Source organism: Pongo abelii, chromosome 18 (genome assembly GCF_028885655.2).
Source record: "Pongo abelii isolate AG06213 chromosome 18, NHGRI_mPonAbe1-v2.0_pri, whole genome shotgun sequence".
In the NCBI taxonomy this organism is placed as follows: Eukaryota; Metazoa; Chordata; class Mammalia; order Primates; family Hominidae; genus Pongo; species Pongo abelii.
In genome coordinates, this window is record NC_072003.2 from 16,499,981 (window position 1) to 16,524,566 (window position 24,586).

Here is a 24,586-nt window from a genome sequence, read left to right on the forward strand (position 1 = left end):
TATCTGGTGATAGACTTGTTGAAAATATTATAAACCATCCATTTAATTGGGTGATTTTGCAACCACTGAAAACTTACATTTACGTAATTTATAGTAACCATGAATAGAACTTGCATTGCGGTGGCAGTTGGGGGGAAGCAGGAAACATCCCTGTACTTAAGATATGACCATTATGTAAATAAATGCTGGAAATAAAATGGAGTGGAATTATTGACAGTAGTTGCCTTTGAATGGTGAGACAGTCAACTTTTTTCTGTTTTCTAACCTTATTACTTTTATTTTTAAAAAGTTAGCAAGCCTTACCTCAATGGGATATTGATGGTCATTTTTTAAAAATAAAATTATATTCCTCTAAAATAAGCGTGAAAAATGCTAGTCAGTGTTGTTATAAAAAATTGACGACATGCTGTGAAGATGATGAGGTAAGCTAAATTAATGCCTACTGTTACGGATGGTTTGAATTTATATAAATTTTTGCTTGGCAGTGTAATATTGAAGCAATTTTTAGCAAGTAACCATTGCTCCCACATGGTGCGTTAGTGGTTTTCACTTTTCAAAAATATCTGAGGACAGTTATTTTTTATTTTATTAAAAAGTTTTAGTCCTGGCTCAGTGGCTTAAGCCTGTAATCCCAGCACTTTGGGAGGCCAAGACGGGTGGATCACGAGGTCAGGAGATTGAGACCATCCTGGCTAACATGGTGAAACCCCGTCTCTACTAAAAATACAAAAAATTAGCCAGGCAAGGTGGCAGGCGCCTGTAGTCCCAGCTACTTGGGAGGCTGAGGCAGGAGAATGGCGTGAACCTGGGAGGCGGAGCTTGCAGTGAGCCGAGATTGCCCCACTGCACTCCAGCCTGGGTGACAGAGTGAGAGTCCATGTCAAAAAAAAAAAAAAAAAGGAAAACAACTTTTATTGGGCCAGGTGCGGTGACTCAAGCCTGTAATCTCAGCACTTTGGGAGGCGAGGCAGGCAGATCACACCTGAAGTCAGGAGTTCGAGACCACCCTGGCCAACATGGTGAAACCCTGTCTCTACTAAAACTACAAAAATGGCTGGGTGCAGTGGCTCACGCCTGTAATCCCAGCGCTTTGGGAGGCTGAGGCAGGCGGATCACCTGAGGTCAGGAGTTCGAGACCAGCCTGACCAACATGGAGAAACCCTGTCTCTACTAAAAATACAAAATTAGCTGGGCATGGTGGCACATGCTCTAATTCCAGCTACTAGGGAGGCTGAGGCAGGAGAATCACTTGAACCCGGGAGGTGGAGGTTGCAGTGAGCCGAGATGGTGCTGCTGCACTCCAGCCTGGGCAACAAGAGCTAAACTCCATCTCAAAAAATATATATACAAAAATTAGCTGGGTGTGGTGGTGGGCACCTGTAATCCCAGCTACTTGGGAGGCTGAGGCAGGAGAATAGCTGGAACCTGGGAAGCAGAGGTTGCAGTGAGCCGAGATGGTGCCACTGCACTCCAACCTGGGCCAGAGCGAGACTCCGTCTCAAAAAAAAAAAAAAAAAAAGGTGGGGGCCAGGCACGGCCTGGAGTGCAGTGGCACAATCTTGGCTCAGTGCAACCTCTACCTCCCAGCTTCAAGCGATTCTGCTGCCTCAGCTTTCGAAATAGCTGTGACTACAGGTGTGCACCACTATGCCCAATTTTTGAATTTTTAGTAGAGATGAGGTTTTGTCGTATTAGCCAGGCGAGTCTCGAACTCCTGACCTCAGGTGATCTGCCAGCCTCGGCCTCCCAAAGTGCTGGGATTACAGGCATGAGCCACTGTGCCCAGCCCTACTCTTTCAATTGCTTTTTCTTTTTTTTTTCTTTTGAGACGGAGCCTCGCTCTGTCGCCCAGGCTGGAGTGCAATGGCACAATCTTGGCTCGCTGCAACCTCCGCCTTCCAGGTTCAAGCGATTCTCCTGCCTCAGCCTCCTAAGTAATACAGGGCGGGCGCCTCCAGACCCGGCTGATTTTTGTATTTTTAGTACAGACAGGGCTTCACCATGTTGGTCAGGCTGGTCTTGAACCCCTGACCTTTTGATCCACCACCTTGGCCTCCCAAAGTGCTCGGACTACAGGTGTGAGCCACCACGCCTGGCTCAATTTTCATTTCACCAGTCTTGTTCATGATTTAGGTGTTGTGTGTCATCAATTATATCTTTAATGGTGAAGAATATCCTAAAAACTCTGATGTTCTTAGGAATATTATTCTTTTTTTAAAAATTATTTCAGGTACTTGTCTTGGGCCTTAGACACAAATCAGGAAGAACGAGACAAGGGTAAAACAGTAGAAGTGGGTCGTGCCTATTTTGAAACCGAAAAGAAGCATTTCACAATTCTAGATGCCCCTGGCCACAAGAGTTTTGTTCCAAATATGATTGGTGGTGCCTCTCAAGCTGATTTGGCTGTGCTGGTAAGAAAGACATTTCCAGTCCATCTGTATATTTGTTAGTAGCCCCACTTATATCTTTAAATTTGAATTTATCTTCTAAAAGCTCAAATTCAGGTTGCAGTGAAATATAATGATGTACACGGTCACAGTTTTCATCATACTAATCTCTCTTCAAGAAATCTTCAAAATTTGATTTACTTCTGAAAATACGTTTCACCTTTTCTCTCCTGTTGCTGTTATCTATTACCATGTCAGAACTTAGTCTCTATTAAATGCCAAGCCCACCGTTAGGCACCATGGGTAAAAAGTGAATAGGAAACCATCTGTTTCATACGGTCTTCAGTCATTTTGCGCTTTTCACAGTGTACTAATAGTAGATCACAATTTTTTTTCCTTTGTAGTTACAATAGCTAGAAAGTAAATGTTGGAATTTTAAAATATGCAGGTATACTAGATTTTGGGAATGTGGGGGATTGGAAGCATCTAGGCATTGTTTGATTTGTGACATTCAAAAGCAGGTAACGTCATAACTCGTTTGCTTCTATTTTCTTGCAAAAAAAAATAAACTCGTGATATAACTGAAAGGAAAGATGTTTTACTGCCATAAGGGTATGCCTGAAGGCGTAGGAGTAAACTATTTCCTTTCTTGGAATTAGGTAATCTCAGCCAGGAAAGGAGAGTTTGAAACTGGATTTGAAAAAGGAGGACAGACAAGAGAACATGCAATGTTGGCAAAGACAGCAGGTGTAAAACACCTAATTGTGCTAATTAATAAGATGGATGATCCAACAGTAAATTGGAGCAATGAGAGGTGAGCGTAGATGTCTGGTATTTTATGTTAGTGGGATTAAGGATGGTTTTGTTATTGTACCCCTTTTTCTCTAGGGTTTTTCTAAACTTTAATCTGTTTACTTAGGAAACTAGAGTTCTTGGTTTACATTATAATTGAGTTATTTTGGTTACATTATAATTGTAGATATGAAGAATGTAAAGAGAAACTAGTGCCATTTTTGAAAAAAGTTGGCTTCAATCCCAAAAAGGACATTCACTTTATGCCCTGCTCAGGACTTACTGGAGCAAATCTCAAAGAGCAGTCGGATTTCTGTCCTTGGTACATGTAAGTAACTGTTTTTTCCTTTTTTAAAAAAGGAAAAGGGTGTTATTACTTAAATTACTTATAAAGACATATACTGAGTAACATGTTAACATATGCTATTGAGCATATATCTTTATAAGTAATTTAAGAAAATATTAAATGTAACCTTGGCTTTAAAAATACTAAGATCTTTGCCCATTTTTAAACTGGCTTGTCATTTTGTTACTGAGTCCTAAGAGTTCTTTTTAATACTGGCTACCAGTCCCTTATCAGCTACAATGTGATTATAGCAAGTATTTTCTCCCACTTTATGGATTGCCTTTTTCACTTCTCGATGGTGTCCTTTGAAGCACAAAAGGTTTTATTTTTGAAGTTTTTTACGTTTAGGTGTGTATTTTATTTTGAGTTAACTTTTGTGTAAGATGTAAGGTCTATGTCTAGGTTTGTTTTGTTTTTGTATATTAATGGTTTACACACGATTTGTTGAAAAGACTATTCTTTTTTCATTGAATTGAATTGGCTCCCTCGTTGATAATCAAATGACCATAATTATGAGTTTATTCTTGGACTCCGTGTTTCTTTTTGTTTGTTTGTTTGAAACAGGTTTTCACTCTGTTAACCAGGCTGGAGTGCAGTGGCATGATCTCGGCTCACTGCAACCTCTGCCTCCCAGCTCAGCATCCTCCCACCTCAGCCTGCCAAGTCGTAGGGACTGTAGGCACACGCCACCGCACCTGGCTCATTTTTGTATTTTTAGTAGAGACAGGGATTCACCATGTTGCCCAGGCTGGTGTTGAACTCCTGGGCTCAAGAGATGCACCTGCCTTTCAGCCTCCCAAAGTGCTGGGATTATAGGCATGAGCCACTGCACCCAGCCAATACTGTATGTTTAAAGGGGAAATTATTTTATAGAATCTTGGTTTCATAGCTGGAAAAGTCCATAAAAATTAAGTAATAGAGTATAGTCAATTTATTACATGTAGGCTATTTGCTATAAAATATTTCTCTAAATTTTAATAAGTTTATGAAGAAGCCTTATACTGAGCAATTTTGTAATATTTTTAGTTTTCTGTGGAATAAGTGAGATGAAATGGATAATAAATTGGTTGAATGGGAAGAATACATGAGTAGAATGAAAATATTATTATAACCTGTTTATAGTCATGTAACTTAACATTTTGTTATTTATGTTGACTTTGTTTTCTTTAATGGCTTTGTTGTTATGTTCTCAGTGGATTACCGTTTATTCCATATCTGGATAATTTGCCAAACTTCAATAGATCAGTTGATGGACCAATCAGGCTGCCAATTGTGGATAAGTACAAGGTACCCAAAATGTTAAAGAAATTGGGTTTCCTGGGAGGTGAAATCATTGTTGTGTATTTTGTTTCTAATTTTGAAAACTTTTTTTTCTTTCTTTTTTTTTTTTTTTTTTTTTTTGACAGAATCTTGCACGCTGTCCCCCCAGGCTGGAGTGCAGTGGCGCGATCTCAGTTCACTGCAAGCTCCGCCTCCCGGGTTCAAGTGATTTTCCTGCCTCAGCCTCCTGAGTAGCTGGGACTATAGGCTCCCGCCACCACGCCCAGCTAATTTTTTGTATTTTTAGTAGAGACGGGGTTTCACTGTGTTAGCCAGGATGGTCTCGATCTCCTGACCTTGTGATCCACCTGCCTCGGACTCCCAAGGTGCCGGGATTACAGGCGTGAGCCACCGTGCCCGGCCTTTTTCTTTTCTTTTTTTTTTTTTTTTTTTTGAGACGGAGTCTCGCTCTGTCACCCAGGCTAGAGTGCAGTGGTGTGATGTCAGCTCACTGCAACCTCTGCCTCCCAGGTTCAAGAGATTCTCCAGCCTCAGCCTTCTGAGTAGCTGGGACTAAAGGCGTGTGCCACCGCATCCAGCTAATTGTTTTTTGTATTTTTAATAGAGACCGGTTTTCACCATGTTGGCCAGGCTGGTCTCGAACTCCTAACCTCAGGTGATCCACCCGCCTTGGCTTCCCAAAGTGCTGGGATTACAGGCATGAGCCACCATGCCCGGTCCAAAAACTTTATTAACAACATAACATTGATGTCTTTTTCTTAATGGCTTTGTATTTGTGGTATAGATAGACCATAATTTATTCAACAAGTTTAGTTTATTTTAGCTGTTTCCCGATGAGCCAGGGTCATATCTTAGTGATAAACTCATAGATGTAACTGCTAGGCTCAAAGGATTTTCTTATTAAAGTTGATGCATATTGGTAAATAGCATCGCAAAAATACTGTGCTAACTTCTGTCACCACTAGCAGCATGAATGTTAGTTTTACCACAGCCTCACCAGCACTGGATGTTCGTCTTAAAAAAAATAAACTTCCCTGTTTTTAACTGGATTTCCAACTTGAATTTTTAAGTTTTGTGGTATCAATGTATGTAATGTTTTCCCCTCCTCAGATACATAATTCTTTAATTAGCTCTGTTCTAAATTTCTTTAACAAGTATTGTTTTTTCCAATTTTATATATGAGGAAACAGGCCTAGAGATCAGGAGAACCTGAATTTGTACAAACAGTTCAGATCTTCCAACATAAACTTCTGTGTTGTTTTCTGCACCTTTTTTTTTTTTTTTTTTTTTGAGATGGAGTCTCGCTGTTTCGCCAGGCTGGAGTGCAGTGGTATGATATCATCAGCTCGCTGCAACCTCCGCCTCCTGGGTTCAAGCGATTCTCATGCCTCAGCCTTCCGAGTAGCTGGGATTATAGGCACGTACCACCACACCCAGCTAATTTTTGTATTTTTAGTAGAGACAGGGTTTCACCATGTTGGCCAGGATGGGCTCGATTTCCTGATCTTGTGATCCACCCGCTTAGGCCTCCCAAAGTGCTGGGATTACAGGCGTGAGCCACTGAGCCCAGCCTTTTTTTTTTTGAGACAGAGTCTTGCTCTGTCACCCAAGCTGGAGTCGAGTGGTTCAATCTCGGCTCACTGCAACCTCTGCCTCCTGAGTTCAAGCGATTCTTCTGCTTCAGCCTCCCGAGTAGCTGGGATTACAGGCAATCCACCATACCTGGCTTCGTATTTTTAGTAGAGATGGGGTTACGCCATATTGGCCAGGCTGGTCTCGAACTCCTGACCTCAGGTGGTCCGCCCCCCTCCACCTCCCAAAGTGTTGGGATTATAGGCTTGAGCCACCGCATCCAGCCTGCGCCATATTTTCTTTTTAAATCATAGGCATACTGAATTATTAATATGATCATACATATGCTTATGACACAAATTATTATAGAGTATTTGTTACTGAGTTTAAGATGAACCTAAGCCTTCTACTTAAGCAAATGATTTTCCTTTATGAATAAGCAGTGTAGAATTTCACTTTGGGCTACTGAGCTGTTATACAGCACCAATAAGTCTGAAACTGGATTTTATTTTACATTTGATCAGGATATGGGCACTGTGGTCCTGGGAAAGCTGGAATCAGGATCTATTTGTAAAGGCCAGCAGCTTGTGATGATGCCAAACAAGGTAAGACTCGGTTATGCTGTTTCCTATCTATTTATTGAGTTTTTTCTTTTTTTTTTTTAAGAGATAGGGTCTTGTTCTGTCACCGAGGTAGGAGTGCAGTGGCACAATCATAGCTTATTACAGCCTCAAACTTTCAAGCAATCCTACCACCTGAGCCTCCCAAGTAGCTGGGACTATGTATAGGCTTGTGCCACTCTCCCTGGCTAATTTTTTTTTTTTTTTTTTTTTTTTAATAAAAATCGAGATGGGGTCTCACTATGTTGACCAGACTAGTCTCTAACTCCTGGCCTCAAACAATCCTCCCATCTTGGCCTTCCAAAGTGCTAGGATTACAGGCGTGAGCCATCATGCCTGGCCTCCTTTGTGTCATTTTTGACTGTTCAATTGCTGATATTTGCAGATAACCTTAGGCAGGGCTTCTCTAACAGCTCCAAAGATGTTGCTTATGCAGGACCACAGACTTGAGTCATCAGTACCTTCAGATGGGGATTTTGCTAGATTTCAGTGAGAATTTATTTACCATGCTAACTCCAGGCAGAGTAAATTAGAAAAAGAATCCATTATCAAATGTAATATTTAGACATAATTGGCACCTTACAAATTGTATTATCTGGCTTCTTGATGCGTTGTGCATTGGAGATTAGAATAGATAGTATCTTCTAAAATGTTTTTATATTAAAGCCTACTTTTTCCTATTATCTTTGCAACTTGAAGGCTAACATCTGAGTGAAAATAATTCTCAGGTTGAGTTCTTAGTTAGTTGTTGATCTTGTTGTTTTGAGATGGAGTCTCGCCCTGTCGCCCAGGCTGGAGTGCAGTGGCGCATTCTCGGCTCACTGCAACCTCCGCCTCCCGGGTAGCTGGGATTACAGGCATGCATCACCATATCTGGCTAATTTGTGTGGTTTTAGTAGAGACAGGGTTTCCCCACGTTGGCCAGGCTGGTCTCGAACTCCTAACCTCGTGATTTGCCCACCTGGGCCTCCCAAATTGTTGGGATTACAGGCGTGAGCCACCACACTCAGCCCTTACTCAGTTTTGTCTGTAGAGTTGTCCCAAAAATTATGGAGATGAGCCGGGCATGGTGGCTAACACCTAGACTTTGGGAGTTTGAGGTGGACCGATTGCTTGAGCCCGAGAGTTAGAGACCACACTGGGCAACATAGGGAGACCCTGTCTCTGTGAAAAATAAAATTAGCCACTTGTGGTGATACGTGCCTGTGGTCCTAGCTATTTGGGAGGTTGAAGCAGGAGGATTGCTTGAGCCCAGGAAGTCAAGGATGCTATGATTTATGAGCTCTGATCACACCACCGCACTCCAGGCTGGGCAACAGAATGAGACCTTTTCTCAAAAAAAAAAAAGCTATGGAGGTGTAAGGCAGCTTGGTGGTTGCAAGGGGCTGAACGAGGGAAAGTAGGGAGGGACTGCTTAATGGGTATAGGATTTCTTTTTTGGGACAATGAAGTTTTAGAATTAGATAGTGGTATTGATTGTACAACATGGTGAATACACTAGATGGCACTGAATTGCAAACTAAAATAGTTTAAAAGTTGAATGTTATTATTTATATTTTACCAGAATAGAAAAAAGTATGATTCTCTAAACATAAGTGAAGTTAGTGCCCAGACATATTTGCAAGTGAGGGGCCTTAGTAACTATTATAGAGAAAGTGGCTGTTCTCTGTGGAAGCCATTACTTGATACTAATCACTAGGCAGGTATAGAATGTCCTAGAGTTGAGCAAGCCTCAAAAACTCACTTCAGTTTAGTCCTCTTGAATCTCAGTGGAACAGAGCTAGAATAGTTTAAAAGACATAGAGGCGGCCGGTGGGTGGGCCATGCCTGTAATCCCAGCACTTTGGGAGGCTGAAGTGGGTGGATCACGAGGTCAGGAGTTCGAGACCAGCTTGACCAACATAGTGAAACCCCGTCTCTACTAAAAATACAAAAAATTAGCCAAGTGTGTCGGCGTGTGCCTGTAATCCTAGCTACCCAGGAGGCCGAGACAGGAGAATCGCTTGAACCCGGGAGGTGGAGGTTGCAGCGAGCTGAGATCACGCCACTGCACGCCAGCACGGGCGACAGTGCGAGACTCCGTCTCAAATATCAAATAAAAAAGAGGCCAGACTTTTACAATAAAAAATTCATGGGGTTGGCAACCTACGGAATGAGAGAAAACATTTGCCAATCATATATCTAAATACGGGGTTAATATCTAGAATATATGAAGAACTCCTACAAGTCAACAAAAAACCTAAACAACCCAATTCAAAAATGGGCAAAGGACTGCAATAGACATTTTTCCAAAGAAGATGTATAAACAGCCAAAAAGTACATGAAAAAATGCTTAGCACTGCTAACTATTAGGGAAATAAAAATCAAATCCACAGGGCTGGACATGGTGGCTTACGCCTATAATCCCTGAACTTTGGGAAAAGCTGAGGCAGGAGGATCACTTGAGTTTTGAGACCAGGCTGGGTCTCTCACTATGTGTGAGATCCCATCTCAATTAAAAACTTTTTTTTGGAAAACAAAGTAACATGTGTTGGCAAGGATGTGGAGAATTTGGAACCCTTGTGCACTGTTGGTAATGTAAAATTGTGCCAAGTGCCGTGAAAAAATATAGCAGTTCCTCAAAAAATTAAACATAGATTTCCCACATAATCCAGCAATACTCTTTCTGAGTATATACCCAAAAGAGTTGAAAGCAGAGTCTCAGATATCTGTATAAACATGTTCATAGATGTATTATTCACAGTAGCCAGAAGGCGGAAGCAACCCTGGTGTCCACAAAGGATGAATGGATAAAGAAAGCGTGTTACATACATGTAATAGAATATTGCACAGCCTTAAAAAGGAAGTTCTGACACAGGCCACAACATGAATGAACCTTGAGGACATTATGCTATATGAAATAAAACAGTCACAAAAAGACAAATACCATATGATTCTACTTAAATGAGGTACCTAGAATAGTCACATTTGTCAACTGAAAGTAGGATGGTGGTTGCCAGGGTTTGGGCCAATGGGGAGTTTCAGTTTTGCAAGATAACAAGATTTCAGAGTTCTGAATATTGGTTGTATAATATTTTAAATGTATTTAATTTAGGTGTACTATTGAAATGCACACCTAAAATGGTGATGATGGTAAATTTTGTTACAGGTATTTTACCACAGTAAGTAATTAATGGGTTAAATTAAAAATTGGTTATTTTTTACTTTGATATTTTATGAAACTGTTCTGAGATACAGATTTGTTTTATGTTTTTTTGTTTTTTTTTTTGAGACGGAGTCTTGCTCTGTAGCCCAGGCTGGAGTGCAGTGGCGTGATCTCGGCTCACTGCGACCTCCACCTCCCAGGTCCCGGTTCAGGCTCCTGCCTCAGCCTCCCGAGTAGCTGGGATTACAGGAACGTGCCACCATGCCCAGCTCATTTTTGTATTTTTAGTAGAGACAGGGTTTCACCATGTTGGCCAGGCTGGTCTTGAACTTCTGACCTCGTGATCCACCTGCCTTGGCCTCCCAAAGTGCTGGGATTACAGGCGTGAGCCACTGCGCCCAGCCGATACAGATTGTTTTTTAGGTGAGTGACTTCTAAACTCTTGTTTCTTTCTTATTTTTTTTTTTTTTTTTTGAGATGGAGTCTCCTTCTGTTGCCCAGGCTGGAGTACAGTGGCGCCATCTCAGCTCACTGCAGCCTCTGCCTCCAGGGTTCAAGCAATTCTCTGCCTCAGCCTCCTGAGTAGCTGGGATTACAGGTGCCCGCCACCTCGCCCAGCTAATTTTTGTAGTTGGAAATGATTAGAATGTGATATTTAAAAGGTGACACGTTAATACTTTAATTGGCAGTTATACTTCTAGGATATGGTTTTCACTGATCATATCTAGGCTAAGATTTTATGTCATACAAATATAAGTGTTTACAGTCAAATCTTGCAACTCTTTATTGAGCAGACATTCAGATCATTTTATGTTCCGTAATGCAGTGAATGTGTCAGAAAACCTCCAGTCTTGTTTTCTTTTAAAGCACAACGTGGAAGTTCTTGGAATACTTTCCGATGATGTAGAAACTGATACTGTAGCCCCAGGTGAAAACCTCAAAATCAGACTGAAAGGAATTGAAGAAGAGGAGATTCTTCCAGGGTTTATACTTTGTGATCCTAATAATCTTTGTCATTCTGGACGCACATTTGATGCCCAGGTAAACAAATTATTGTTGTTGTCATAGTGGGTTTTAATGTCTAAATGAAATTAGAATATCAGTGCCTTTTGTCCTGATTATTTGTGACATGCCAGTTAACCCATCTTAGTGTAGAGAAGGGGAATGGAAATATTATAAGCCACTTATATATCATAACCACAATAGGCACCTCATACAAAGTCTTCAAGCTGGTACAAGTGCTTGCTGGATAAGGAGTATTCTTTGTAAGTTCCTTTTTATGTTTGATCTCCTGATGATACATTTTAGAGTATCTAATATTTACTTGACCAGAGCACAGTTACTGTGGAAGTCATGGTTTATGTATGTGCTCATTCACAGCACATAGCTTTCCAGACAAGAAATCACACAGGTTTCCCTGTGATTAACAATCTAACCTCCCTGGGAGAATGACAGAGTAAGTGACTGGTGTGATTAACAGAATTTTTTAAAGTTCTGTTCTAAGGTATGACAACTAATCAAGTTAGATTTTGATGCCAGATGTAAGGTTGTTTACTTTACTGGACCTTAGGTATTGAGAAATGGATAAAGCTGGATAAGTTTACATCTAGGTAGCTTCTGAGTGGTAAAAGTTAGCTTAATTCCTTGGGGAATATAAGGAAGCCTTCCCAGATAAGAAAGTTGGCCTGCTATCTTTTGTTTTGTTTGGAGGTGGGGTCTTGCTCTGTCACCCAGGCTGGAGTGCAGTGGCGCGATCTCGGCTCACTGCAACCTCCACCTCCGGGATTCAAGCGATTGTCCCGCCTCAGCCTCCTGAGTAGCTGGGATTATAGGCGCCCACCACCACGCCTGGCTGATTGTTTTGTATTTTTAGTAGAGACAGGGTTTCACCATGTTGTCCAGGTTGGTCTTGAACTCTTGGCCTCAAGTGATGCCCCCGGCCCCCTGCCCTGCCACCTCGGCCTCCCAAAGTGCTGAGATTACAGGAATGAACCACTGCGCCCAGCCAGCCTGCTGTGTTTTGAAAGTTGACCAGGGACTTGCCAAGAAGATAAAAACAGGATAAGATATTGAAATTCATGCTTTGAGGTCAAGCAGCCTGACCCATCCTGTGAACAAAATTAGTAAGACAAACCTATCACCTCTAACACAAAAATCACTTAAGTTGGTGTCCTACTGAGATGGTAACACTAATTCTTGGGATTTGTATGGCGCTTGAGAACACTGAATTCTTATTTACCCTAAGGATAAAGATAAGAATATGTTTGTTTGTTTGACAGATAGTGATTATAGAGCACAAATCCATCATCTGCCCAGGCTATAATGCGGTGCTGCATATTCATACCTGTATTGAGGAAGTCGAAATAACAGTGAGTTTAAGATAATTGGTTTATTTGTTTTAATACTGTTTTATCTTCATAATTTCTAATCAGCAACAGTGATGCACTTTTATTTCTATACCTGTTCTTAAAGATTATTTTATTTGGCATTATTCTGATTTTCTCTTACTCTTTTCTTGGTTAGGCCTTAATCTGCTTGGTAGACAAAAAATCAGGAGAAAAAAGTAAGACCCGACCCCGTTTTGTGAAACAAGATCAAGTATGCATTGCTCGTTTAAGGACAGCAGGAACCATCTGCCTTGAGACCTTTAAAGACTTCCCTCAGATGGGTCGTTTCACCTTAAGAGATGAGGGTAAGAGCTTTTAAACTGACGTCTAGTAGTATATCCAGGATACCTAGCTTTGGTCATCTTCATCATCTCAGTACAGTACACATTGCAACAGATTCACAGAAAACTTCGATTCACATTCTATATTCGTATGAATGTTTTATGAGTTGAATGTATTGAACAGAATTGACCACGTGTTTTAGTAGTAATGCCAAATCTAGTAATGCTCTACGTGAAGAATCTTAATTTTGATGTTTTGTGAGTAGTGGATTTGGAGGGCTATTTTGTTTACTAAGATATTTCTATGATGTAATCCTTTGTAATATGTCTAGAGATTAAAAGGAATATAGAGATTGATTTTTTTTTTTTACACCTAATTTTTCAGAGGTCCAATGTTTGTGACCTTTTGTGTGCATCCATTTCTGCCTACCTCTGGGTGACGCAGAACAACTAACATTCCCATCTTGGGGTCATGAAGTTCTTTGGCATAAAAACAAAATGATTGTTATGAAACGTTTCCTTATGAGCTTTTAATATTCCTTTCCTTTTCCTTTCCCTTTCCTTTTTCCTTTCCTTTCCTTTTTTTGAGATGGAGTCTCGCTCTGTCACCCAGGCTAGAGTGCAGTGGCACAATCTTGGCTCACTGCAAGCTCCATCTCCCAGGTTCACGCCATTCTCCTGCCTCAGCCTCCTGAGTAGCTGGGACTATAGGCGCTGCCACCACGCCAGGCTAATTTTTTGTATTTTTAGTAAAGACGGGGTTTCACCATGTTGGTCAGGATGGTCTTGATCTCCTGACCTCGTGATCCACCAGTCTTGGCCTCCCAAAGTGCTGGGATTACAGGCGTGAGCCACTGCGCCCGGCCCGGCTGTTAATATTTCTAACTTAGATAACCATTTTAAGACTACAGAAGACTTTACATAAAACTTTATAGTTCCATTGAAATACAGAATAGTCATTTCACATGTTCATTCCAATTCCATTTAGCAAAAACTACTTTGTATCTACAGAGTGTCAGGAACTGTGCTAAGCCCTGGTGATGAATACAGTTCCTGAACTTTACATTGGATGAAATTGTATAAAGACAGTGTTTATTTTAAAGGCCCAGAACTCTTCTGGTTGATAGTAAAACTGGTTATTGGGTTTATCTTATTAATATAACAAAATGATAGTTTTAGTTTACCACTCAGAACTTGATAAAATCAGGAAGACAGAAGAAAAGCAATTAATGTAGCAGGAATTCTTAACCCTAGAATTATTTTTCCCTAAAAGATAACTTGGCTTTTAAAAAAAAAAAAAAAAAGCTAACTTGGCTTTTAGGTTTTCCACAAGACCCAATGGGTTTTGTATCCCTTTCAGTCCACAGGAGTACTACCAGAAGGACGTGTTCACTGCATTGTAGTCAGTGGTGATTGCTGTGCCTTTTCAGTTACTTAAGGATAGGTTTTGGGATTTTTTTAGCAGCTTTATTTAGATATAATTTCCATAATATAAAATTGACCTGTTTTAAATATGTAATTCAATGAATTTTAGTATGTTTACAGAATTGTACAACTATCACCGTATACTAATATTAGAACATTTAGAACACCTAAAAAAAAAACCTTACACCTGTTCATAATCACCCCTTACTCCCACCTTCACCCCTAGGCAACCATTTTTCAATTTGTCTTTTATAGACACTCCATAAATAGAATTATAAATTATGTGGTCCTTTGTCTGGTTTATTTTACTTAGTATGATTTTGAGGTTCAACCATGTAACATGTTATTTATTCCTTTATATCACTGAGTAGTACTCCATTGTGTGGATATTCCACAAATACGGATATTCCCTTTTTTTTTTTAATCCAAAGAGGTTTTTTGGCCCAGTGTGGTGGCTCACGCCTGTAATCCCAGCACTTTGGGAGGCCGAGGCAGGCGGATCACCTGAGGCCAAAAGTTCAAGACCAGCCTGGCCAACATGGTGAAACCCTGCCTCTACTAAAAATACAAAAATCAGAATGGGCATGGTGGCAGGCACCTATACTCCCAGCTACTCAGGAGGCTGAGGCAGGAGAATCGCTTGAACCCAGAAGGAGGAGGTTGCAGTCAGCCGAAGTCGCGCCACTGCACTCCAGCCTGGGTGACAGAGTAAGACTCTGTCTTTACGCAGTGGCACATGCCTGTAATCCCAGCACTTTGGGAGGGTGAGGCGGGTGGATCACCTGAGGTCAGGAGTTCGAGACCAGCCTGGCCAACATGGTGAAATCCCGTCTCTACTAAAAATACAAAAATTAGCTGGGCGTGGTGGCGGGCACCTGTAATCCCAGCTACTCAGGAGGATGAGGCAGGAGAATTGTTTGGGGGGTGTGGGGGGAGATAGGTTTTTGATACAGGGAACCATCTCTTTACCTGCCCCCCCAAATAAGACCCACTTATTAAGACTACCTAAATAGAAGTGTCATGGGTTTGGCAGTAAAGCTAGTTAATTAGTAACTTACATTGTAAAAAATATTTTTGTGATTTAAAATAATAAGTTTTAATATCTTATATAGACTTGCTGTTAACTACTGAAAGATTTTTTTAAAATTTCATTTCTAGGTAAGACCATTGCAATTGGAAAAGTTCTGAAACTGGTTCCAGAGAAAGACTAAGCATTTTCTTGTTGATGACCCTGCACAGTACTGTGAGGAAAATTGACTGCAAAAGCCGACTTCACACCGCCTTCTCTTATTTTCTGCCCATTGATAAACCTCTCCCCATATTTTGCAAAGAGGAAATTCACAGCAAAAGTCCACATTATGTCAGCTTTCTCATATTGAGAGCTCTGCTATGCCACTGTTGAATTTTTCCCAAGATTCCCATCCCTAGCCCCCCCTTCAAACTCTGCTTCCTTGGACGGATTTGGCAATAGCTTTGTAAGTGATGTGGACATAATTGCCTACAATAATGAAAACCTACAGGAATTTTTTTATTTTTCATTTTCTCCTTAGGCATATTTAGTATTTTTCCCCCAGGCAGATCATTCTGAGTGTGCGAGTGTGTGTGCACATGTTACAAAGGCAACTACCATGTTAATAAAATATTCAATTTGAAATCCTTTTCGGTATTTGAATTGCTTTTGAATAATGTTTTTTATCTGGATGTAACATTGTTGCATTAGCTTTTTAACTTTCCCAAGTAATTGAATACATTTTATTACTTGGACTTTTATAAACTCTTTCCCTACCCACTATAAATGAGGCATTCACAATGTTCAAGTTTGTATTAAAGGAAAGGATTAGTGTGACCTCTTCTTTTGATGGTTAATGCATACATGCGGTTAAATCCCTTTATCCAAATGTGATACTGCTTTACTAGGTCTTTTAATTATTTATTTTTTTTTTTTGCCAATTTATATTGTAACATGATTTCTTAAATACAGTAAGTTGTTTTAAAATAAAAGAACAGCATACTGTAGTTTTTATAAGTAAAGCGTAATGAAATTGTACCCCTAGAGAAAATTCCATTAACTCGTTAAATTAGTGGAATTTACAACAAATAAAGCATGTTTGAGACCTGGCAAAAATTCCTCTTTTAGTATTTATAAGAGCTGCATGCCTCTAGTATGAAAACCGTATCAGTTGCAAGTGCCACTTCTACAAGTTACCCAGTTTACTCTTTGTATCAGTAACTTTAAAGGTTGGATGATCCTTGCTGGTTAAAGCTAAATCTCAACCCAGCAACTAAATGAAAACATTTAGAATCATCAGAATCTGCAGAGACTAAAATTATCAGCGATAAGCAGAATCAACAGAATCTGCAGAGACTAAAATTATCAGCGATAAGCAGAATCAAGCACAGTATAAGTTTTATCTCAATTATTTGAAATTGAGTTTTCTTAAGTGTAAAGCTGAAATTTGCTAACCATGTTTTTGATGAACCACAGTGCAGTATTGTGGTGGTTTTAGATTGAATGACTTTCTGCTATAATTATCATGACTTTGAAATTTTTCATGAGAATAAATGAGGAATGGAGGCAATTTGTGGGTTTATCCAAAGCCCCCTTGATGTTGAGTATTGCCATTTATCAAAGATAGCCTCTTTTAGATTGTGATCTCTCTCTAAATAAGATACTTTGTATATTTAATGACAAGTCCCTCCCCTGTAATTTTGCTCCTCAGAAAAGAAAAGCCTAGACAGACTGTATTTCCAGTGACAGAAAATAAAACTTAATCTAATGGGTGTTTTGTTTTGTTTTGAGACAGAGGCTCACTCTGTCACCTAGGCTGGAGTGCAGTGGCTCGATCTCGGCTCACTGCAGCCTCCACCTCCCGGATTCAAGCAATTTCCTGCCTCAGCCTCTTGAGTAGCTGGGATTACAGGAGCCCTCCACCAGGCCCAGTTAATTTTTGTATTTTTAGTAGAGACGAGGTTTCCCCATATTGGTCAGGCTGGTCTCAAACTTCTGACCTCAAGTGATCCGCTCGCCTCAGCCTCTCAAAAGTCCTGGGATTACAGGCATGAGGCGTCACACTTGGCCTAGTGTTTTCTTAACTGTGAAATTCCCATTCATTTCTTGAATGAGGCTACATCTTATGGACAGCAAAGTTATTGTCCTACAGATTCTTAAAACTATAATTATGGCTATTGCATGAAATTTAAATAAATTTTATTATGTCTGCAAATCTCTGGGCTTTTATTTTTCTGGAAAATGTAGGAGCTTTAATCAAAACATAATAGTTCTTTTAGTAATTCCATGTTAATGAAAACAAATACTAGCAATTGCTTGAATTTTAATGAATATTTAAAAGTTCAAGAGCCACTGAAATCATTTCCAGAGATAAGAGTTCCCTTTCTAAATAGAACACATTTTTAAAAAATAAGTTATGTTTGCTACTAAAACATTTATACTGTTAGAATATTATGTGCATGTTGCCAAGACTCTTAAGTAACTTGGATATCAACTGTGAAGGGCCTACCTCTAAAAAGTAACAGGTCATACAAATACAAATGTAACTGTAAAAATTCCACTGGATTCTTGCGTATTTGCAAGATTAGATTATTCAAAAGAAATTTCAATGCTAAAATTAACCAGCAACATAAGTTCTATGGGCTTTGAAAATTGTTCTCATCTTTTTAAAGTTGATGCATTTTCAATCCTGCTTACACAGGCTGTTCATTTGGATAAGGAAATAAAATGTCTAAGGTGAACTTGGCATTATGTGGAGATGTTGGACTGTTATAGAGCAATACAAATTCCTATGCTGTCATTCTGTTTTCTGCAAATGCAAACGTGCTTATATGGTCAACAGTGCAAAAATAGGGTAGTTGGCTGCATATTTAGGGTATTACCTAAGCATTTGTTCTCTATCTTTAACGTTGCTCTACTAGAATGATTTTTTTCTTGCATCTTTTCACATTAATGATGTTCTTTATATAATTTTCATGCTAGATTATTTAATTAGTTTTTTAAATTAATAAAGTGAATTTAAGAAATATTGAAATAAACATCTAAGTAATTGCCATTTTAAACCCTTGTTTCTTACTGTGGGAGAGGGGGAAATACAGCACAGATTTCTTTTTAATTTGCAAAAGTAAGTGAAAATCTATGTAAAATCAAACCAAAAGAGTTGGACTGAGTGTGTATTGTCTTGAGATTAAGTGACAAATAGTAAAGTGTTACTGAATAATTAAACCCATGTATTTTTTTTTTGTGAGTTGAAAATCTTTGAAATATGTGATAGCCGAATGTCAAAAGTTTCTAAACTCTAACAGTGCAGGTTGTTCACTGTAACGAGGTAACTCATATTTGCTGGTTACATAAACTACAAGTACTGCTCTCACAATATGGGACTTTGAACTGTGATGTAGTTCAACAGTTGCCAGCATCCTCTCAGCTGATACGCTGCGAATATTTTGGGTTAGACTTGCAGCCAGATGCAGTTTTGCTACCCAAGAAAAAAGCTGAACCTATGGTCAAAAACTGCTCCCAAGATGAACTCTGGAAAAAAATCAGCTAAACTCCCTTGGCGATCTTCAGGAACACTAGTAATGACTGTAATTACTCCGTGATCTTTGATGACTATTACACATAACAGCACTCTAGCACCTTTCCTTACTGGCATGGACTTCCTCTTGGACCGCTACTTCATGGATGATAGCTTCATTGCTTTGGGTAGGGATTTAAGGTAGTCAAGGGGAAAATACGCAGTTTTATTACAGCTCTTAACATCAGGCAACTTTCAACTTTAAAACCCTTTGTGAAAAATCTGGTTATAGCACTATAGCTCTGATTTTAGGATGGTTAAATGTTATATTCATTGTTGGCCTACCTTATTAGAACAAACTATGCCATTAATCCTCTCACAGACATAGGTAAGGAAGAGAGCAACCAGTGGATTTAGGGGACAATTATCTATCTCCAAATAATGGGCTTTTATTTCTTCCAGCTCACTTTTTCAGTGATTCTAGCAGATGCCATCTAATACATCCTTGATCTTGTTTCTTTCTTTAGAGATCTCACCATGGCAGCAACTTGTTAAGTAAGTGTAATCGCGTATGCACAAAAGACTTAACTAGGTTTACATTTAGCAGTAAGTTGGTTAGATTAGATTTTATAGTAAATGGAATAGGAAGTATTTTTATTTTCGAGTAATAATTCCGTGGATTCCATTTGACCCAGTTTACTGTCAATTCAGTTCAGGTAGATTTGGTTCAACTTTTGGTGGTTTTTGGCTCTAGGATATTCTTGACTTTAATATCCTAGAACTTACTGAGTCTTCCCTTCAATAAACACCCTTCTCACATACCTCTAATCCTATGCTTCCTTGAAACAATAATGCTAGCTGAGTTGTTTACTAAGGATTATTATAAGGGCCTGAAGGTGTGGGAGTGGAGATTAAAACTTTTATGTTCTCCAATATAAGGGAAAAGCAGATTGGTACTACGTCTGATTAGGCAGAAAACACCAGGATTCCTTAAGTGATCCTTGAAATGGTTATTGTTTTCTGCCTTGTCACATTTGCCACTGTGCCCTTTAAAACGATGTGGAAACCTCAGGTTTGTGGACAGCACAGGTGGAATGACATCTTGTGCTTCCTGAGGCTCCCCTCTACCAGGCACATTAGCTTAGTGCTTCAGATGTCAGCCCAAGTCCTTGCTACCTCCTTTTCCTGCTGCCCAGGGAAGAGTGTGTGCGCGCTGGAGCTGGAGCGCTTGCACTCTTCAGGTGACTATTCTCACCTCCATTTCCTCCACATGCATTAGGTGAAACTGAGGTCTAAGCCTCCTGCAAGGTCTACATTTTAAGGACTCACACATCGGGCTCTCAGAAATGTACACAGCTATTAGTTCTGTTTGTTCTAAAGGAAATGTGTCAGGCCAGGACTTAGTGACTAGTTTTCGTTAGCAGGTTAATACCTAGATCTCATTTAAAAAAAACAAAACGGGATTAAAGGGAACTGATCAGGTTTGCTGAGTTTTTTAGCCTAATTCCAAAGCATGGAAGAGTGCTCTAGGTAGGAAAGAAAGCTTTTTCTTACGATTTGTAGCTACCTACTGTGCCTGACTTGGTGCCTGTGTGAGGATTAAGCCCTTAGTCTGCTCTTGCAATTATTCAAATGACAAGTTAAATTTGCTTTTGTAATAACAATAAAAGTTGTCATCTTCCCTTTTGATGGATTTGTCGTTTGTAATTACCTGTGTTGTAACAAGCAAAAGCAATGCCCTTTTTTGTACCACCCTTTTATTTTTGTATCAGGTATTGGAACCATCTACCAACAGGTTTGTTGGATGGATCTAATAAGCTCTGTCAGATAAGGGATTCACAAACGTCATCTGCTTGCATATGGCATGCAAGTCTTTTGTATAATGTATATAACAATCTTAGGAAACAAAAATAATAACCCTATAGGAAGTTAGGGATGCTGAATAATAACTAGATCACAGTATGTGGTTTTATGTGAACAGTAGAGTTGGGGGAAACGTCAATTATTGTCAGAACTATGAACCTCTACATTCAGGATTTTTAATAAAGATCAAGAGACCAAATAGTGCTTGCCCTTTTTATTCAATGTGCAAGGGCAAGAAGAAATTAATGATAAAGGTAACATACACAGTGGCTTCTTGAATGACGGCAGTTCATTCCTGTGTACTAAGTTCCTGCTTGAAGTGTCTTTAGGTGAATCACTTTGAGGTTTTGGCAGTCAGCCTCTAGGTATTTGGCATTAAACGAATCATAGCTTAAAACTTGGGACCAAGCTTGCTATTAAAGTAGGGGTTCTGGCCAGGCACGGTGACTCATGCCTGTAATCCCAGCACTTTGGGAGGCCGAGGCGGGCGGATCACTTGAGGTCAGGAGTTCCAGACCAGCCTGGCCAACGTGGTGAAACCCGGTCTCTGCTAAAAAATACAAAAATTAGCTGGGCGTAGAGGCGTATGCCTGTAATCCCAGCACTTTTTGGGAGGCCGAGGCGGGTGGATCACGAGGTCAGAAGATCGAGACCATCCTGGCTAACACGGTGAAACCCCGTCTCTACTAAAAATACAAAAAATTAGCCGGGTGTGGCCTGTAGTCCCAGCTACTCGGGAGGCTGAGGCAGGACAATGGCGTGAACCTGGGAAGCGGAGCCTGCAGTGAGCCGAGATCACGCCACAGCACTCCAGCCTGGGCGACAGAGTGAGACTCAGTCTCAAAAAAAAAAAAAAAGATCTAGACCATCCTGGCCAATATAGTGAAACCCCATCTCTACTAAAAATACAAAAATTAGCTGAGTGTGGTGGCGCGTGCCTGTAATCCCAGCTACTTGAGAGGCTGAGGCAGGAGAATCACTTGAACCCAGGAGGCAGAGGTTGCAGTGAGCCGAGATGGTGCCACTGCACTCCAGCCTGTGCAATGGGAGTGAGATTCCATCTCACAAAAAAAAAAAAAAGGCCAAAAATTTCCTCTATCTGCAATGAATCACATTTAATGTTAGCTGCACATTTTCTTAACATCCCATTGCCCACATTTGATCCCTTAACATTTGCCTTCAATGGAATGATGATCATCAAACAGTAATATTAGTTTACATGTTTAAAGCATTTTCACTAAAAGTTCTGTTCTCTGGTTTGAGCTTAGTCAAGAGTCAAGCTACTGGTAATAACTCAACTGGTAAAAATAATTCAGAGGGCATAATGGAAAAAAAAACCACATTTAACTTGTTTTGTACCGTGTACATTTAGGGTGAAATTTTTAATGAGGATTTCATCCCACTTAACTGGGCACAGTACTCCCAAAGGACTTTGTATTTGCTTATCAACTACACAAGTTCCATATTTCCAAATACAAGAAAATAATTTGAACGTTTCCACATGGAGATAAATAGGTGATGGATATCCCAATTACCCTGATTTGATTGGTACACATTATATGAATGTGTCAAATTATCATATGTACCCTGAAAATCTGTACCTCTATTATGAATCAATTTTTTAAAACTACAGAAGTTACTTAAAAGCAGTCGACATCACTATCTTTGTTAATTCCCTCGCAAATACATCAGGTTTTAGGATAAAAAATCTTCAAGATTTAGATTCTTAGGAGTAATTATGATTTGTAAAGAAGTTCCAGAAGACAGATGTTGTATAACAAAGGAGAGGATTTTTTATTAAGGTAAAATTTGCATACAGTAAGAAGCACAGATCTTAAGTTTACAATGAGTTTGTCAAGTGTATACAACTGTGTAAACACCCCATCAACATGCAGAACACATCACCCCCAGAAAGCTCTCCTGCTACTTTCCAACCAATCCCCTCTTGCCAAGGCATTCACTGTTTTGCCATCTATTATAATAGTTTTGTCTGTTTTTGAACTCTGCATAAATGGAATCACATAGCTTGAACTCAACTTTGTCATCTTTGGCACATTACGTTTCAGAGATTATGTTGTGTGTATCAGCAGCTCTTTTTTTTTTTTTTTTTTTTTGCTAATACTCCATTTTATGAATATTCTCTAATTCAAATGATCCATCCTTGAAGAAAGATTTGATTTTGCTTTCCAATTAGCATTCTTTGACAGGTTAGTTGCAAATGCGAATACCTTTCTTCTGAATTTCTCTAATGCAAGGAAGTAAAACCAGAGAGAAAAGTCTCACCTTTTCTTCCTTTCTCTACTTTTATAAAACTTACCAAGGATAAATAGATAATGTAGTGATCCTAATAGGTGGTGAAATAACATGAGCTCCCTTCTTATCTCCCTTTCCAATCTTCAAGAGGGTCTTCCCTGTATTGCCTGTGAGGTACCATTTCTTTCCTTTCCTTTTTGTTTTTTGAGATGGAGTCTCGCTCTGTCGCCCAGGCTGAAGTGCAGTGGCAGGATCTTTGCTCACTGCAACGTCCACCTCCCAGGTTCAAACGATTCTCTTGTCATCCCGAATACCTGGGATGACAGGCACGTGCCACCATGCCTGGCTAATTTTTGTATTTTTGCCATGTTGGCCAGGCTGGTCTCTAACTCCTGACCTCAGGTGATCCACCAGCCTTGGCCTCCCAAAGTGCTGGGATTACAGGCATGAGCCACTGCACCTGGCCTGAGGTGCCATTTCTAAATGATGTGCCAATTCTAAAACTGGATTGTCCCTGTTACTTTCATGTTGCTAGGCCTAACTTGCAGAACTAACCTGACTTGCACCTCTACTAAATAACTGTTTTAAACTTCACGGCTAAGTCCTCTTCTTTTTCTTTTTTGGTAGATTTATTCAATTCTGTGCATGAATAACTTCTCTAAGTCCTTTTATAGATCCTTTATTGATGACCTAGCATAATACTTTATAGTATAGTAGCTATTTAAAACTTTCCTGCCAGGCACGATGGCTCACCCCTGTAATCCCAGCACTTTGGGAGGCCGAGGCGGGTGGATCACGAGGTGAGGAGATCGAGACCATCCTGGCTAACACGGTGAAACCCTGTCTCTACTAAATATACAAAAAACATATATATATATTAGCCGGGCGTAGTGGTGGGCGCCTGTATTCCCAGCTACTTGGGAGGCTGAGGCAGGAGAATGGCGTGAACCCAGCAGGCAGAGCTTGCAAGTGAGCCGAGATTGCGCCACTGTGCTCCAGCCTGGGTGACAGAGCGAGACTCCATCTCCAAAAATAATAATAATAATAATAATAATAATAAGGCTGTTTGTTAATCATGTATTAAGTGGGGTTGGTGTACACTATGATACCTAGCAGCAAAATGGTGTACTTGTGATACCCACATAGATTGTATGAGGACAAAGAGTTAAAAATAAACAGCAAACCTAAGTTAATAAAGTTAGGTTTTCTACAGAAAACCTCTTTACATTTCTTTCTCTGGCCAATATCATTGTTCTCTTGTTTCTCTTCCCCAGCCTTCCACCCCCTCGCCCCCAAATCAGAATCAAATATCAATTTCTCTACTGATTGGCTATTTCTTCCCTGCTTGAATGCAGGTAAGCTCTTTTGGCCCCTAAGATGCACAATTTCATTTTCCAATCCATTTAATAATGATTATATTATTTTCAGCAAAGGGAAGGAGAAGAGAACTAACCTTGTGCTATCATGAACATGACAGACACTGTGAAGATAGATTCCCTTAAATCCGAGGGAACCAGCTTCATTTAACAGATGAAGACATTGAGGCTTGGGAAATTAGCCACCTTGTCCAAAGCTAAACAACTAGTAAATCATGGAGTTGGGATTCAGACTGATCTTTCTGACCCAAAACACCATATCCTCTGTACCTTCTTTAAAATGTCACATTCTACATTTGGGCAATATTGTTTCACCCTTGATTCCATTATGT

At 39.9% G+C, this 24,586-nt stretch overlaps 2 protein-coding genes across 5 annotated transcripts in view; one reads left to right on the forward strand and one right to left on the reverse strand.

Annotated features, from left to right (window-relative positions):
* Positions 1 to 16,361, forward strand: part of GSPT1 (G1 to S phase transition 1) — a 41,213-nt gene extending 24,852 nt beyond the window's left edge. For all 3 annotated transcript variants that reach the window (XM_054534734.2, XM_024241428.3, XM_003780455.5), the window contains exons 7-15: positions 2,231 to 2,411; positions 3,047 to 3,201; positions 3,367 to 3,507; positions 4,719 to 4,812; positions 6,903 to 6,983; positions 11,011 to 11,184; positions 12,423 to 12,512; positions 12,667 to 12,835; positions 15,395 to 16,361. In XM_054534734.2, the coding sequence (XP_054390709.1) occupies positions 2,231 to 2,411; positions 3,047 to 3,201; positions 3,367 to 3,507; positions 4,719 to 4,812; positions 6,903 to 6,983; positions 11,011 to 11,184; positions 12,423 to 12,512; positions 12,667 to 12,835; positions 15,395 to 15,447 (1,138 nt within the window). In that variant the 3' untranslated portion in view covers positions 15,448 to 16,361. The remainder of the gene's footprint in view (positions 1 to 2,230; positions 2,412 to 3,046; positions 3,202 to 3,366; positions 3,508 to 4,718; positions 4,813 to 6,902; positions 6,984 to 11,010; positions 11,185 to 12,422; positions 12,513 to 12,666; positions 12,836 to 15,394) is intronic.
* Positions 1 to 24,586, reverse strand: part of TNFRSF17 (TNF receptor superfamily member 17) — a 151,829-nt gene that overhangs the window by 118,037 nt on the left and 9,206 nt on the right. The gene's annotated exons all lie outside the window — the stretch shown is intronic.